Here is a 16,524-nt window from a genome sequence, read left to right on the forward strand (position 1 = left end):
GACAGACAGACAGACAGACAGACAGACAGACACAGACAGACACATAGATACATTAGCCAGACAGACAGATACATAGATACATTAGCCAGACAGACAGATACATAGATACATTAGCCAGACAGATTCACAGAGAGAAAAAGCATGTACACAAACTGGTCCCATTCTGAATTCTCTTGAACAATTTGGAACCGCGGTTCTGCCCAGACACCACAGGGGAGCACGACAGCGAGGCGCTGCATGCCTGGAACGAGTGGACCGAACACGGTAAGGTCTCAACGCGACACTGTCAGACATGGGCGCCGGCCCCACCTCACAGCCCAGAGCTAACCCTTCCTGTCTGTCTCCAGGTCTCAGCAGTGAGACCCATCACCTCCTGGAGCAGGCCTTCTGCTGGCCCGAAGCCCACGGAGCGGCCGGCTCCGTCCACGCGGCGCCCGCCCCCCTCTTCTTCCTCTTCCTCCTCGCCCCTGTCGTCCTGCTGAACCTCCTGCTCTTCTGAACAAAAGGGACTTCTTCTGTGGTATTTTAGTCTAAAGTAATTGCTTCAAGGCGTGCAACTGTGCAACCTCCCTATGCAACGTTCGCTGAGACTGCACAGGACAGCTCTTACACGTGAATGTTTGTTTGTCATGCGCAGTTATTTTAGTGAATAGGCGGATCACCAAGGCTCGATAATGATAATGACGAGACATTTTACAACAGAGGATACTGTGCCAGTTATATATAGCAGCACGGTATTGTTGTGGTTCTTGTATGTATCATGAATGCTAATGGACCGTGAGTGAGAGAGCAGTTGTAATGAGTCACGGCCCAATAACTTCAGCCTAACTGTACCTTAGAGAGAGTGTGTCAGAGTGTTCATTGGTGAAACATTCCAACCACTGAGGACTATGTCCTCACGTCACACATAGCCATGCAGTAAAATGCCTCTTATAGGAATCGTACAGCATCTTAAAACTCCCTGTGTCATTGGGCTGAGGCCTTAACGCAGTGGCCAGGCTTCGACTCCGGTCCAGGTCATTTCCTGCATGTCGACCCGTCTCTGTTTCCTGTCTTTCTCTAACTGTCACTATTGAAATAAAGAAAACGTAAATAAATGTCAAAAAGAATGTGTCAAAGAAAATCAGTCGTCCCATGAGTTTGTTTGAAGCGACCAGCACCTACATCTGTACTGCATCACAGGCACAGCGACCAGGAGCTACATCTGTACTGCATCACAGGCATGGTTGAAGCACACCCAGACACCTATGGCTACTCCTACTGTAGCAAATTTGTGTGTTTGATGTCCTCCTCTTACAATATAACCGTTTGCTGACTAAATCAGTCTTTGTCCAGTTAATTAAAATCACCCTCCTTGCATAGATTATAAATCGGGCCATTTGTACCTCAATTTCCATTTGATTGTTCTGAATTGATTGGGAAAATAAGACCATTTACATGTGCAAAGACTACAGGTAGACATAGAGCGATGGGTAGGTGATGATGGTCATCTGGCTGAAAGGCTTCACAAAGCTGCACTGCAGCAGGCCTTGTGGTGTCGTGGAGAGGTGGCCATGGTGGGGTACCGGTCAGAAGAACGCCTGACGATGGGCGAAGGGTTCGTCTGCTTCGATCCCTCCTGTTTCTCTTCAGCGACGGACTCGTTCGAATAAAACAGTGAGCAGTGCCGGCTGTCTGCAGTCTCAATTAGCCCTACTGAGGGACTGGGGAGTTCCATTAACAATACACTAGGCTATAGGCAGTAGTCTGACATATCCTGCTACGCACACACATTCATTAAGTCATTTTGGTTCCAAGTATTGCTTGGGATGTTGGGGTCAAAGTTGGAACCTTCCAAACATACTTACATCTCATCTTAGTGTAGCAGTGATGCTACACACCAGGGCTGGTCAGTCCCGTCAGTCCTGGCCCACTGTCCTGCATGTTTTAGAATTTAGATGATTCCCTGCTCCAACACACCTGATTCTAATGAATGGGTTGTTATCAAGCTCTGTGGAAGCATAATAACTACTATTAATTTGAATCAGGTGTCCTGTAGCATGGAATCATCTCAAATATATAGACAGTGGGCCCTGAGGACCAGTATTAACACCCCTGTTATACACGATTACTGCTGTCACCGCTTAAACCAATGTATTGGTTAACAGGTGTGTCGTGGTTATGTTAGACAGTCAAAACACAGGAGTGTGTGCCGTGGCCCGTGGGTTTATGATCTGGTGTGCATCATTTGAGTGCACATCAAATTATGCAATTTGATTTAAAAACAAATATGTGCAAGCCATTGATTTATCTGGTTTTAAGGTTGTGTGCTTGTGTTTCGCTAGGGATCTTTTTGACGATCTGCCTTCTCTGTGAATCGATGGTATTTTGTGCCTCAATACAGCCTTTGGCCATGAGCACATTATGCTGTTTGTGTGTGTGTGTGTGTGTGTGTGTCTGTGAGTATGTTAGTGTGTGTGTGTGCTTAAGCATATGCGCCAATTGAACAGAGAATTGACACCGACTTGAGCGCGAGCTGGAGAGAGCTGCTGGCAGCAGGTGCATCCTGGGTTACGACTAAAACCACAGAATTTCCCTGTCGCACCTCAACCACACACAGTAAGTTCATATCTTTCTTATAGGTCGTGTGTATAGGCTGTGGTTCATCATGCAAACATTCTGGCTAGAGTCCATTTAAATTGATAATCTCGCAGAATATGTTGCATGCATCGCGTCTAGATGGTTTACCAGATATGCAAATTTACATTTTCGTTCTTCGAATTGTGTAAACTAAGCAGATTTGAAAAAGAAAATGCAATAAGTAGCCTATGCATCAAATGTCATGCAATTTAGATGATGAGATAATTTAGCCATATAATGCATAACTTTTTTTCTGTTGAATTTACAGTTTATGGTCGTGAATATAACAATGTATAACGTTGTCGAACTATTGCCTTAAGTAACATCTGTTTCCCGACCCTGAAATAAAGAGGTCGGAGAGGGAGACTGTACACAAGCTTAGCGGTGCCTTCATGGTATTCATTTAAGGCCGATTTTAATGACTTGTTAAACCTGCGTGCCTTGGTAAATGCCCTGTCCTGGGGCCAAAGAAAACACACCCCCCCAGACTCTTAGGAACTAACTGTGTGTTAGCATACCCACCCGCTGGCACCACTGTCCATGAGTCACAGCCTAAAGTACCCATTCATGCCCATTCTCAAGCACTCCTATTGACTGGTACAGGATAACGAGGCTATGGGTGATTCACTATTGCTACGTTAAGTTCTGGTCTATTCTTTGTATTCAGTGTTTGACAGTTGATTTAAGTAGCAGGTTGTTTTAGCATCACCATCTGTTGTTGAATTAGAGTACTAGTGGGCCACACATTACCATACTGTCCTCTACTAGGCTATATTAGGCAGTACAACAGTCTACTATACTGTACTACTACACTAGTGTAGTATTACAAAATATAAATAAATAGGCCGACTGACTTTGAGATGTAATTTTCCAATAATTATTTAAGTCCAGTTCAATGATGTTCTGTGACACTAATGAGAGTAAAATATGAAAGTGATAGGCTACACTAAAACCTGCAGAAACATTCGATTCACCATCAGATCTACATGCCTCCCACACAATGAGAATCAGATTCAGGCCTTAATTATTTCTTGACAGTTCATTAAATGTTGCTCAGTGTATGGCCTTTGCTCTTAACGCCCCATAACGGGTGTAAATGCAGAGTAGTGTCGGGGAGCAGTAGAGTCTGGACATCGTAACTGCGTGACGCTTCCTTATAAGGACCGCTCCGAGGGGGTCTATGAAAGGTGTATAGGATCAGACGGAGGGCAGCAGCTTTCTTCCAGAGGAGCTGATGGGTAACTGATCTTCCCAGACCAAAGCTGCGCTGCTCTTTTCATGTCGCCGTCATCGAGTGGAGCGCTGCAGCGCTGTAGAGTGGCCATTGAAGTGACCAAAAGAGGAGCGCATGGACAAAGCTCGAGTCGCCGAGGACGCGGCCTCGCTCAAACGCAGCCTGAATAGGAAAAAAACAGGCAGAGGACGGAGGGGGGGAGGGAGGGAGGAAGGGAGAGAGGGAGGGAGGGAGAGAGGGAGGGAGAGAGAGATGGAGAGGGAGGGAGAGAGAGAAATGGATGGGAGGGGATTTTGTAGGGAGGGAGATGGATGGAGGGGGGAGAGAGAGGAAGAGATACAGAGAGAGATCCAGAGGGGGCGGGGGAGGGGGATAGAGACAGAGATAGACACGGTGTGTGTGTACAATTGCACAAAGACACTGAGAACTGAGAATGAGAGAAAAATTGAAGTTGCTCCATACATAATTTATCATGCATGCTAACGACTGAAGATCCAGTTGTATGCTAACAGCAGCTCCTGTAACGGATGCCCTCCCTGTGTGTTTCAGCTGAAGTTTCCACCCACGGCCATGGATGAACCTCTCCACTCCTCTCCGCCTGTGTCCCAGGGTGCATTGCAGTAGGATGCAGACCCGTGTGTCTGTCTGGGGGCTTCCACTGGTGACCTTTCACCTTTGGCTGCTGTTCCTCTCCAGCTCTCTCCACAGTCAGCCAGCCTTCTCAGCACTGGGTGAGTGAGAGATGAACGCTGACACATGAATGCACACGTTCAGCTCATATCGTGCTGCTGCTGTTTAGTTGCGGCTTCGTTTGACTGAATTGGGACAGCTTGAAGGTTGCATAACAAGTGAATCATCTCACAAATGTTCGTGTGTAACTACAAATGTTCATGTTGTATGTTCCCACGCTGTGTTTGTGATCATGTCTGAAACATTTGCAAGAAGTGCGTTCTTGAACTCTGGAATGGATGTAATTGAGGTCACGGCCAGGGCAGTGCTGTGATAGGCTGGCTCCAATAGCACTGCTCCTATGCTAATTTCCTGTCCGCCATTTGTGATGTGACAAAAGGCTTGAAAAAACATTGTCATCTGTAACCTAGCAACCAGGTGCTTCACACGCTGCCATGGTGATGGGATCTTAGTCAGCACTGGGATGGACTGAAAATACTGGGAATGTTGAATCCCAGTACTTATATTCTTTGTACTGCATTTGAATAGTAACGTAATATTGATTCAAGTTTCCGAATTGAACTTTTTATGTATTTTGTGAATGGCACATCAATAGATGTTCTTGGCAAAACAACCTAATTCTTAGGGATTTTAAGTGAATCAATATACCAATATTCAAGCAAGCATTCAAACTACTCTTCGTAGTCCAGAAACGAAGGCAGCACAGAGAGTTGCTGTAGGACCTTTTTCAAGAGGCTAGGCCCTCCTTCACCCATCTCTCTTTCCCATCCAGTGTTCTCTACGCGTCCGGAACATGGGGTCGGTGAGTTGGGTTCTCCCCTCACACTTCCCTGTGCAGCGTACAACTCTCTCCAGCAGAGGGCGGTGTCTGTCAGCTGGGAGAGAGCCAGCGGAGAGCCGGCACTAGAGGGCCTCCACCTAATGGCCAATGGCTCCCTGTTCTGGCCCCGACTAAGAAAGCAGGACCTGGGGAGATATTTCTGTAAGGCCTCGGCTGGTATTGACCACATCATGACCTCTGTCCAGGTGGAACTGGCCGGTGTGTAGCGTTCGAGATGTGCTTCTAAATTCCACCGGTGAAGAATACATCACTGGTATTACTGGAGTGTTAAGTGGTTTTTCATATCTTCCTCCCCTTCCCTTCCCCTCTCCCTGTCCATCTCTCTTTCTCCCTCTCTCTCACCTTCCCTTCCCCTCTCCCTGTCCATCTCTCTTTCTCCCTCTCTCTCACCTTCCCTTCCCCTCTCCCTGTCCATCTCTCTTTCTCCCTCTCTCTCACCTTCCCTCCCCCTCTCGCTGTCCATCTCTCATTCTCCCTCTCTCTCACCTTCCCTCCCCCTTTCCCTCTCCCCCTCCCTTACTTCCCCTGCAGATCTGGGCCCAGTGTTTCACAGCCCTCAGTCTGTGTTGGTGAGCGAAGGTCAGTCTGTGTCTCTCCAGTGTGTGTCAGGAGACAGCTCTCCTCCTGCTCTCGTCACATGGCTCAGAGATGGAGCAGCGCTCACTAGGGGCAAACAGATCCAGGTAAAGTGTGTGTGTGTGTACATCTGTGTGTGCATCTGAGTGTGTATCTTTGTGTGTGTGTGTGTGTAGCAGCTTAGTTTTGAACGTGGCGTGTGTTTCCTCAGGGCCAGTATGGAGGTGGAAGCCAGAAGAAGACCTCAGGCACTCTGCATCTCTCTAACGTGTCCATAGAGGACCAGGGAGAATATGTTTGTGTCACACACAACTCTTTCCTCAACATCAGCAGAAAGAGCCATGCTGCTACGCTAACAGTGCTAGGTAAGAGCCATGCTGCTACGCTAACAGTGCTAGGTAAGAGCCATGCTGCTACGCTAACAGTGCTAGGTAAGAGCCATGCTGCTATGCTAACAGTGCTAGGTAAGAGCCATGCTGCTATGCTAACAGTGCTAGGTAAGAGCCATGCTAATACGCTAACAGTGCTAGGTAAGAGCCATGCTGCTTTGCTAACAGTGCTAGGTAAGAGCCTCAGCCCATCCAGAGAGCTGATAGGACCATGTTTAGCTTGCCGTGTTTAGCTACTCGATTTGTGTCCAGGAGCCCCTAGAAGACTTCAGATCACTCACGGTCCGGACAACATCACTGTTGCCGTGGGGACGGAAGCCTCCATGAGATGCATCGTCCGTGGATTCCCAGTTCCCACGGTGATGTGGTTTAAAGATGGCCGTCCTCTGGTCAACGGCTCCAGCTTCAGCATGCTGGACCACGGACAGCGGCTTGTTTTCAGGTCAGGCAACATTTCCCTCCAACCAGGAAGTAGACCACTACTGCTGCACTACTGTTTCTGAGTGGTGCGAAAGAAATGTCAGAAAAATGAGAAATGGAACACAAAACAAGTTAAACTGGATTTTATTCCGATTTAAGTTGTGATTATGAAGAATAAACAATCATTGTCTCAGTGGAATCATGTTGTGTTGTGGTGTCTTGTGGCCCTCAGGAACGTGTCAGAGGAGCACGAGGGCACCTACCACTGTGAGGCCCAGAACGAGGGGGAGGCGGTGAAGTCCCAGCCTGCCCTCCTCCTCCCGGCAGGTGGGTAACTGGAGAGGAGAACCCCCGCACCCTCCATCCTCGCTGAGCACACGTACACAAACCCGCACAACTGATAAGGCTGCAGAGTCATGGTGTAACTCTTGCGAAAGTTTGGCTTGCTGGGGTTGGTCCTGTGGTGTAACACTAACATACTACACACACACAAACATACTACCCTTCTCTTTCCACAGTGATGGACTGGGATTTCGTCCACCAGCCCAGTGACCACACAGTGAGGAGGGGGGGCTCTGTCACCTTGGTGTGTCGCCCCCCCCACAGCAGACCCCCAGCACAGCTGTCCTGGTTCAAGAACAACACACTCCTCCCTCCTGATCCTCACTACACCCTGGCTCCCCAGGGAGACCTCACCTTCCACAGGTGTGTGTGGCTGCACATGAATGTGTGTGTGTGTGTTGGGCTACATGAGGTGACACGGCGCCTGTTGATGTAGTGTGCAGGAGTCCGACAGTGGAACCTACCTGTGCAGGGCGTCTAACCCCTACCTTCACCGGTCTGTGACGTCTAGGAGGATCAGCCTCAAAGTCCTGGGTATGTGCACACACACACACACACACATGTTAACCAATATATGAATATATCAATCATATTTGACTGGAGTTGTTAAATCAGTATTTATCTGTATCTCCTGACTCCTCCCCCCCCCCCCCCCCCCCCCCCCCTCTCTCTACACTGCCAGCCCCTCCCACGGTGAGGCTGGACCCCCTGGTGGCCACAGTGCCTGTGGGTGCTAAGGTGCTGTTCCAGTGCCAGGTGTGGGGGCACCCGGCACCTTCCATCAGGTGGCACAAACAGGGACTCCACTGGGAGACTGGCGGGAGGACCACTGTGGGGTACGTTCAGATGAACACAAGTGTTGGACACTGTTACCTACTGATAAAATGACAGTGTTTAGGCCATTCTCGATATAGCTGCAATTGAAGGTGCTGTCCTAATAGTAACATGTACTGAAGGCTTTATGATATCCTTAAAAACTGTAGTTCATACAGGAAGGGTTTTTCCAAACCCTTTTACACCAGCAGAGATTGAGGATATGGGATGACATGTAGACTAGAGGAATTGGAAATCAGTGCAATTCACCTTTAGTCTATATATTGTAGTGGTGACATGAAACCAAAATGTGATTAGTGAGACTCTAACCTATTTCTAGGCTACAAGACCAAAGCATAGTACCAAACAAAACCACCTACAATTATATTTCAGTGGGTAGGAGTGTTCTGTGTGAAGTTTTGGGGGTGAGAGCAGTTTGTCTGTTGCCAGGGTGAGGAACGCAAGCCTCTTCATCCAATCAGTGAGGAGTTTTGACGAGGGCATGTACACCTGTGAGGCCACCAACGCTCTGGGTCGCGTCCGGAGCACCGCCACGCTGCGCGTCGCCGGTAAGTTGCCATGGCGGCAGCCTTGAACAGAGGCCTGCAGAGACTGAGTTTGTGGGAAGAAAGGATGATTTCCTTTCCAGATCTTGCAACAAACAAGGAATTATCAATCTTATGACTGAGGACCTGGAAAAGAAGGACTGCAATCAATGCTTATCAATGCATCAGGTGATGCTGACGTGGACATTGTCAAAGCTGCAGTCAAGGCCTCAGAACATCAGCCCACAACCTTGATAGGGGAGGATACAGACTTACATTTACATTTACATTTATGCATTTAGCAGACGCTTTTATCCAAAGCGACTTCCAAGAGAGAGCTTTACAAAAGAGCATAGGTCACTGATCATAACAACGAGGTAGTCCCAAACATTGCAAGCAGCCAAAACATGAAGCATACATTGTGAAAAAACTAAACAAGTGCCAAAAGGGAAGACCCATAAGAGCATGCAGTTATACAAGTTACAAATTAAAACAACATGAACCACAAAAAGTGTAGGACTGTACCCGTAGAAGAACAATCAACAGTAAAATCAATTTATTCATTCTTCTACTCTACTATGCTGGGACGAACAATATAGGCTTTTATTTTTGTTCAGACAAGTCCAAAGCCACTAAAGTGTACAACGTCAGGGAGATGAAACAATTCCAGGGTGACTTGTTTTCCCAGTTGCTTGACACATGTGGTGGCAAACAGAAACTTGTGAATGGTGAATCATTCATCCAGTCCTATGCAAATGCATTTCTGCTCCCACATCAAGCATGTCATAGACTAGAGGACCATGCAAATATGTATAAATAAGAAAAGTATAAAAAATATATATAAAAAACTAAAGAAAAAAAAGAAGAAATATAAACAAATATATACTAAAATAAAACACAAAAAAAATGTTAAAGGGTTAGCGGTTGTGAGCCTTCCCGTGGCAGCCCTGTTTTGACTCATTTTACAGTACAACACAGTTATAATGAATGTATTCTTTATTGGAATCAAAAGAAAACTACCAACACTAAGCAAAACAATATGAGAAATATGCAATTACTTAAGGGAAATTATACTTATTTTTCGCATAAATATGCTTTTAACCAATTGCTTTAACATATGATTGTACTTGTAATCACTTATCTATCATGCAAATATGCTAAGGCGAAAACATGCATCAGGCACGAGTATTCCCAGTCTACGAGGAATACAAAGGAGTAATGTTCATTTTAAGGACCTGACGACTGCCAATTTGAAAATGGGGCCTTTCTTGGAATCAAACTTTGGTAAACTTTTAGTATGTTTTTAAGGACATCTGATACTACTGTAACCACTGAGAAACCTTTTGTTAGAATTTTTGGGGGGGTCAAGCCATATTTGCAGCTGACTACTGTAGATTGAAGACATGTTCTCTGAGAGAATCCTGTTGAATGGTATCTCCCTCTCTCTCCTAGCCCTCCTGTGAATCTGTAAAACGACCCACGTTGACACTTTCATCTCCTCCTCTCTCCTTATGGTCCTCCTCCCTGGGGGCTGTGTTGCTGCTACAGCCAGCCCCATCATAGTGCCCTGGCTGGGCCACGTGAGGAGCTTGCTGGGGCGCCTGGTGGTTCTGCAGTGCAGGGCGGTGGGGGTCCTCCCCATCAGCTACACCTGGAGCAAAGGCGACCTGCACACCCCCATCACAGCCTCCCAGGGGAGACGTGTCGATGGTGAGCCCCTTCTACACGTCCAGTTTACATGACATTTCATGCTTTTATCCAAGCGATATTCAAATTCAAATGCATATAGAAAGTACAGTAGAAGACTAGGTATATTTATATACTTTCTATATACAGTCCTGTGTATACACATTAGGGATGGTAAGATTCACCGGTTCGCATCGGTGCTTCTGCATAAAAGCTCACTATGCGATTGCCCAGATCAAAAAAGTGTGCACCGGATTTAATGTGGGATGAAATCGCGATGTATTGTTTCGAACATTTTTGCATCGGTATAATCCGATGTATTTATATATATAGAATTATGTGTAAGCGAAAACCTTTAGAAATGTTACCAATGATTTTTGACCAAAATGTTTATATTGAGATAGTTTCCTCCTCTCTAATTGTTTCTTAAGTGCGCTTATCTCCACTGCTGTCAGTGGCCAATCTCATCAAGTCTCTCACGAGTTGGAGGCGTGTTGGGGCGAGTGTTATTATTGGGGAGGAAGAGTTACAAGTTCCCAAGAACTGCAATGAATCAAAGGTTTTCCAAGGAAGATGGGCAATTTGACAAGACGCATGCAATTGGCAAGACATGTCGCGCTGCACTAAGTACACAGGCAGCAAGGCTAATGTAGTTGGTCACCTGAAGGGGCTGGTATTTGGGTGGAGACGTCTGCGTCCCCCTCGGATTCAGCTATGGCTACAGTATATTAAAGATACTTTTATGTATCTTTAATGTATTGGATCGTTGGCAGGGCATCAAGATGTGTATCGCATTGTCCTCAGTGATGGAGATGCACATCCCTAATAGACATATGTCTCGTTTGAGGGGTGGGCATGTTTGGCGTGAGGGGAATGGCTCAGTGGTGGGAGTTGATCCAGTGGTCGCCGGTTCAAATCCCCCTTTGTGTGTTGCTTTAGATAAAAGCGTCTCCTAAAGAACTGCATTATTATAATAATGAGTTCATCTTCACCATGAAGGGAAGACTGTAGGGACAGGCAGACCAGCAGACCTCCTCTACATTACATTTAGTCATTTAGCAGACCCTCTTACCCATAGCGACTTACAGTAAGTCCAGGCACATTCCCCTGAGGCAAGTAGGGTGAAGTGCCTTGCCCAAGTACACAACATAATTTTGCATGGCCGGGAATAGAACAGCCATCTGACTCACATCTGACTCCTCTTGCAGAGAAACCAGGGCCTGGTGAACTTTGGAAACAGTGTGATATTTTAAACTGCCGTGTATGTTTCCTGGCAGTGTGTGACTCTCTGCTCTCCTTGTCTGGGTAGATGACGGAACCCTCCGGATCACCAGTGTTCAGTGGTCCGATGGAGGACAGTACCAGTGTACGGCTGAGAATGGAGCAGGACGACAGCAGAGAAACACCGTCCTCATTGTGATGGGTATGAGACCCGTCAATGTCTAATGCTTGTCTCTCTCTCTCTCTCTTTATCTCTCTCTCTTTATCTCTCTCTCTTTATCTCTCGCTCTTTATCTCTCCTCTCGCTTTCTCTCTTTTTTCACGCTCACACTTCCTCCCCACATCTCTCACCATCGCTTCTCTCTTCCTTTTGTCTCCTCTCTCTCTCTCTCTCTCTCTCTCTCTCTCTCTCTCTCTCTCTCTCTCTCTCTCTCTCTCTCTCTCTCTCACTCTCTCTCTCTCTCTCTCTCTCTCATACACACACGCTCTTTCTCTTTCACAATATGATTTTATTCTGTTTTATAATGGCCTGTGAAAACGTTCCCCTTCCTCCATCTCCAGCTGAAGATGGCCCAGCTGATACAGACAAGCAGACAAGAAATGTTTCATCTGCTGTGAGTACGAGCTCAAAGTGCAGAAATATTTATCTCTTGGTTTTGGAGACCACCGTTTCCTGTTGTCAATAGTTACTTGTAGTGCTCAAATGGTACCGAATGAGTCAGCTTTCTGGTGCTCCTCTGCGGTTTTGTGTTTTCACAAGTAGTTCCAATTGGCTTGCTGTGTCCTCGTTATGTAAGTCGCCCATGTTTGTTTGGAAAAAGGAGTGTTCGCCACTGTGAGAACATCTCCTCTGAACCTTTCAGGCAACCCACAATGAAGCCCAACAAACAACTCACCTATCAAACAAGTCAAACGGCGTCAAACTGAATTCTGGAACAACCCACCAACCACCATCCTCACACAGGGAGAACACAGGTGCCATGATCAGTTTCATCGAGATCATTTCATTATTTGCCAGATTATTTTATTTTTTGACACAAATCTGTTTTGTCGGTTTTTCAGTCCAGGCATCACCATTCGACTCAACAACCTTTATTAGCAAACAATTTACTCTAGGGAATACCCTACCCCTCACATCTCCCAGGGAGGTCAGTGGACTGATGGGACGTCACCCACGGATCCGATCAGACCATCCCGCCTTCGACCCAACCCAGCACATAGTTACTCAGATCCAGCCCCCTGTGCCTGCAGAACTCTACAAACCTCCAGACCTTCTGGCCCAGTCACTGGTGTCCAACCACCTGCCCTGGATACCAAATCCCCAGCCTCCACTGACACCCACCCAGCATTCAGTGACCCACATTCAATCTCTCCTTCATATCAAGCCCCTGAACACACACCACACACCCTCGACTGCTGGCTTTCAGCTTCACATACGTGAATCAACGCAGGCCTCATTTCCTGTCAGTGGTGTTCGTCAGTCTTGGGCTTCATCTCCCAATGCTGGTTCACCAGCACAGCCTCCTGACCTCTTGAACCAGTCCCCTTCCTTGCTACCCGACCCTACACAACTATTCACTAAGTCTCTGTCTGAGGCCCCTACTCTAGACCCAGTCCTGCAGCCCTCTGTCCCTCCTCTAGACCCAGGCCTGCAGCCCTCTGTCCCTCCTCTAGACCCAGGCCTGCAGCCCTCTGTTCTGCCTCTAGACCCAGGCCTGCAGCCCTCTGTCCCTCCTCTAGACCCAGGCCTGCAGCCCTCTGTTTTGCCTCTAGACCCAGGCCTGCAGCCCTCTGTCCCTCCTCTAGACCCAGGCCTGCAGCCCTCTGTCCCTCCTCTAGACCCAGGCCTGCAGCCCTCTGTTTTGCCTCTAGACCCAGGCCTGCAGCCCTCTGTCCCTCCTCTAGACCCAGGCCTGCAGCCCTCTGTCCCTCCTCTAGACCCAGGCCTGCAGCCCTCTGTTTTGCCTCTAGACCCAGGCCTGCAGCCCTCTGTTCTGCCTCTAGACCCAGGCTTGCAGCCCTCTGTCCCTCCTCTAGACCCAGGCCTGCAGCCCTCTGTCCTGCCTCTAGACCCAGGCCTGCAGCCCTCTGTTCTGCCTCTAGTCCCAGGCCTGCAGCCCTCTGTCCTGCCTCTAGACCCAGGCCTGCAGCCCTCTGTCCTGCCTCTAGACCCAGGCCTGCAGCCCTCTGTCCCTCCTCTAGACCCAGGCCTGCAGCCCTCTGTCCCTCCTCTAGACCCAGGCCTGCAGCCCTCTGTTTTGCCTCTAGACCCAGGCCTGCAGCCCTCTGTTCTGCCTCTAGACCCAGGCTTGCAGCCCTCTGTCCCTCCTCTAGACCCAGGCCTGCAGCCCTCTGTCCCTCCTCTAGGCCCTGACCTAAAGCCCAGTGACGATAACTTGTTTTCAGCTTCTCAGAGTGTGTTTAAAGCAGCACCTACACAACCACTGGCATTTCTATCCCACTCTCAACCATCCCGAGGCAGACCTCAACCGTCCACAACCCAGTCACAACCTCAACCACCCAAACACTATCCACAGCCACCTTTAGCCCAGTCTCAACCATCTCTAGCTCAACCCCAACGACCCCAAAACGTCACAAAACCCCCTTCACCCCAACCTCACCAACCCCAGTCCTCACGTGAGCAAACCTGGCATCCTCGTCTCCAAACCAAACCTACACATCCCCTCAACGAGGCCTCCATCCTCACCCCCTCACCACCACCACCTCTTCCCCTGACCCCAGAACCCCCTAGCCCTGACAGCCAGGTCCCCAGCAGCCCCCCAGTCACCACCATGGACCCCCTCCGGCAGAACGCCAGCCAGTCTGCCAACCCAGCACCACCTGCAAGGTCAGCTGGGCCCAACCACTCGGAGCCCACCGAGAGGCTGAAGAGGAACACCTCCCAGTCCACCATGAGGACCAGCGATGACCCCAGGTACACTGGTGGGTGGGGTTGGTATTGGTGGTGGATGAGGGGGGGGGTTAACAGGTTTGCACTTGCAGATGGCAAAGGGAGGAGGGGTGACTCTTTGGTTTTTATCTTTGTCACTTCCTCTTTTGGTGCAGAGCTTATCTATCTCGAAATAGAAAACAAAACTTGCAAATATTGCGTGCTATCAGTCAGATGAAGAATATGTTTTCACACCTTGGTCCATGCACACAGACAGCCAGTTTCCTCTGTTACTGGGTTAAACTGCAGTCTACTATGCGCTCAGATGAAAAGCATTTAGCATCTTAACCGCATGTGCTATGAATAATTGGTTTTTCACACCAACAAACTCTTCTGAGCTATAGAGGAGGAGGACTGTGAAAAATAGGAACAAAAAGCCCCAATGTAATTGACCCCAGGCATTTCATTTCTAAAACCAAACCTTAATTCACTGTCCCTTCGTCATCTTTCATATCGTCTTCATCTTCATCACCAGGGTGACGCCGAAGCCTCCGTCATGGCTGCCTGTGCTGGAGAAGCACGACATCCCCATCGTGGTCGGGGTGGGCGTGTCCCTCGCCTTCATCTTCATCACCATGGTCTTCTACTCGCTGGTCCCGAAGAACGAGCCTGCTCCGATTGGTCGAGGAGGTTAGTGAGGGTCGCCTTGAACCGACTGGACCAGAAACACTCATTATCTTGAATAAGCGTGGAAGGAAGTGTTTTTTCATGCACCATTCATAGGGATGATTATAGGACTATTACATTGGATTTACTTAGCTTTTATCCAATTATAAAGCATACTATGTTTGGAATTGGAAATCAATCTGGTGCCGACAAGCTCAGATCATTTTTGTGAAGGGTTTCTGTGAGAATCACCTCCTGGGAATGTTCTCCTCCAGTTAAGAGGAACCTGGGAGTACCTTGCAGACAAGCTGAATGTCTGGCCACCGGAAAAACATACGACAACAGGTGACTTTGTTTGTCCCTAAACCTAGCCTCATCGTCTGCAGTATGTGCCAGGGACTTTTTCGATGAGCAAAATGTCACAACGTTTTTTCGGGTGTTCTGTGTAGGGCGTTTGAGGATAACGAGCTGATGGCGGTGATTGAGCAAAGCCCCAATACATCCGACACAAGGGCCCGACCCTCGACCAGCCCGGTCCCAACCCAAACAGACCCCTCTTCAGACGGGCTCCAAGAGGGGCCCCCGGCCCGGCCCACGCCTGAACACTCAGTCATAGCAGATACCTCTCTGGAGCCCAGCCAGGACACCCTGGTCAGTGTGTGTGTGGGTGTGTGTGTGTGAGAATGTGTCAGATTGTGTCAGATTGTGGTCCCAAGGATTAAATCACTGGGACCTCATACACAACACCATTGCACTGCCCTCACATTGACTGTGTCAGCGCCATATTCAACTGATCTGTAAGTCCTTATCAGTATCATACCTGACTTTCCGGTCCGATTCCTGCCCCCCCCCCCCCTTCAGGTGGACACCTCTCTGGATGAGGAGAAGGGGTGCACCCTATCCCACCCCAGTATCCAGCTGCAGTGTGTGGAGGACTGGATCGCCGGGGGGCCCGAGTACCCCTCGTTCCCGGACGCCCTCCCTCCCCCGTCGCCCTCTCCCTACCGCTCGCCCTCGCCCTCCCCGCCCAGCCTGCGCGAGGAAGCCTTCCGTTCCTCCCTCACCCTCCGCACGGCCGAACTGTGCACCACGCCTGTCCGTCACAGCCTGAGCATCTCCCACGGCAACATGCCCCTCCTCCTCTCCCACTGCGTGTCTCTGGGCCTCACCACGGTCGCCGTCGACGTCCATTTCTTCCCAGCGGCCAGTGCGGCGTCGGTGACGACGGCCGGCCAGCTGAACACCACCGCGCCGGCGACCGTCTCGCCCCAGGGGTCGCAAATGAGCTCCCGATTGGCTCACAGCCAGGAAAATGACCTCCTAATCTCCAGTATGCGCCAGAGTAAGTAAGCAGAGAGCAAAGCCATGTTTAATCGTGACACGTTGACTTGAGGGACTACCCTGGCATACATTTGATTGTCTGTCAGCTTGACGTAGCCCTGTTTTGTCTATGTATGGCTATGAACAAGAGGGGTTGTGTTTGAGTTATTGGTATGTAAGAGGAAGTCCGTTTTTTTTCTTCTGAAGACTAGGCTTGAATTAGACTGTACATACTGCACTGTCACCTGTACTGACTGTACCATCTGGTGTAT

The 16,524-nt window shown here is 48.8% G+C and overlaps 1 protein-coding gene across 1 annotated transcript; it reads left to right on the forward strand.

Moving 5' to 3' along the window:
• The first annotated feature begins 14,901 nt into the window (after window positions 1-14,901).
• On the forward strand, window positions 14,902-16,282 carry LOC124463848. The gene is made up of 4 exons (XM_047015621.1): window positions 14,902-14,956; window positions 15,208-15,277; window positions 15,382-15,583; window positions 15,794-16,282. The coding sequence occupies exons 1-4, from the start codon at window positions 14,902-14,904 to the stop codon at window positions 16,280-16,282; spliced, it is 816 nt and encodes a 271-aa protein (XP_046871577.1).
• Window positions 16,283-16,524: the final 242 nt, after the last annotated feature.

Source organism: Hypomesus transpacificus, unplaced genomic scaffold, assembly GCF_021917145.1.
Source record: "Hypomesus transpacificus isolate Combined female unplaced genomic scaffold, fHypTra1 scaffold_31, whole genome shotgun sequence".
In the NCBI taxonomy this organism is placed as follows: Eukaryota; Metazoa; Chordata; class Actinopteri; order Osmeriformes; family Osmeridae; genus Hypomesus; species Hypomesus transpacificus.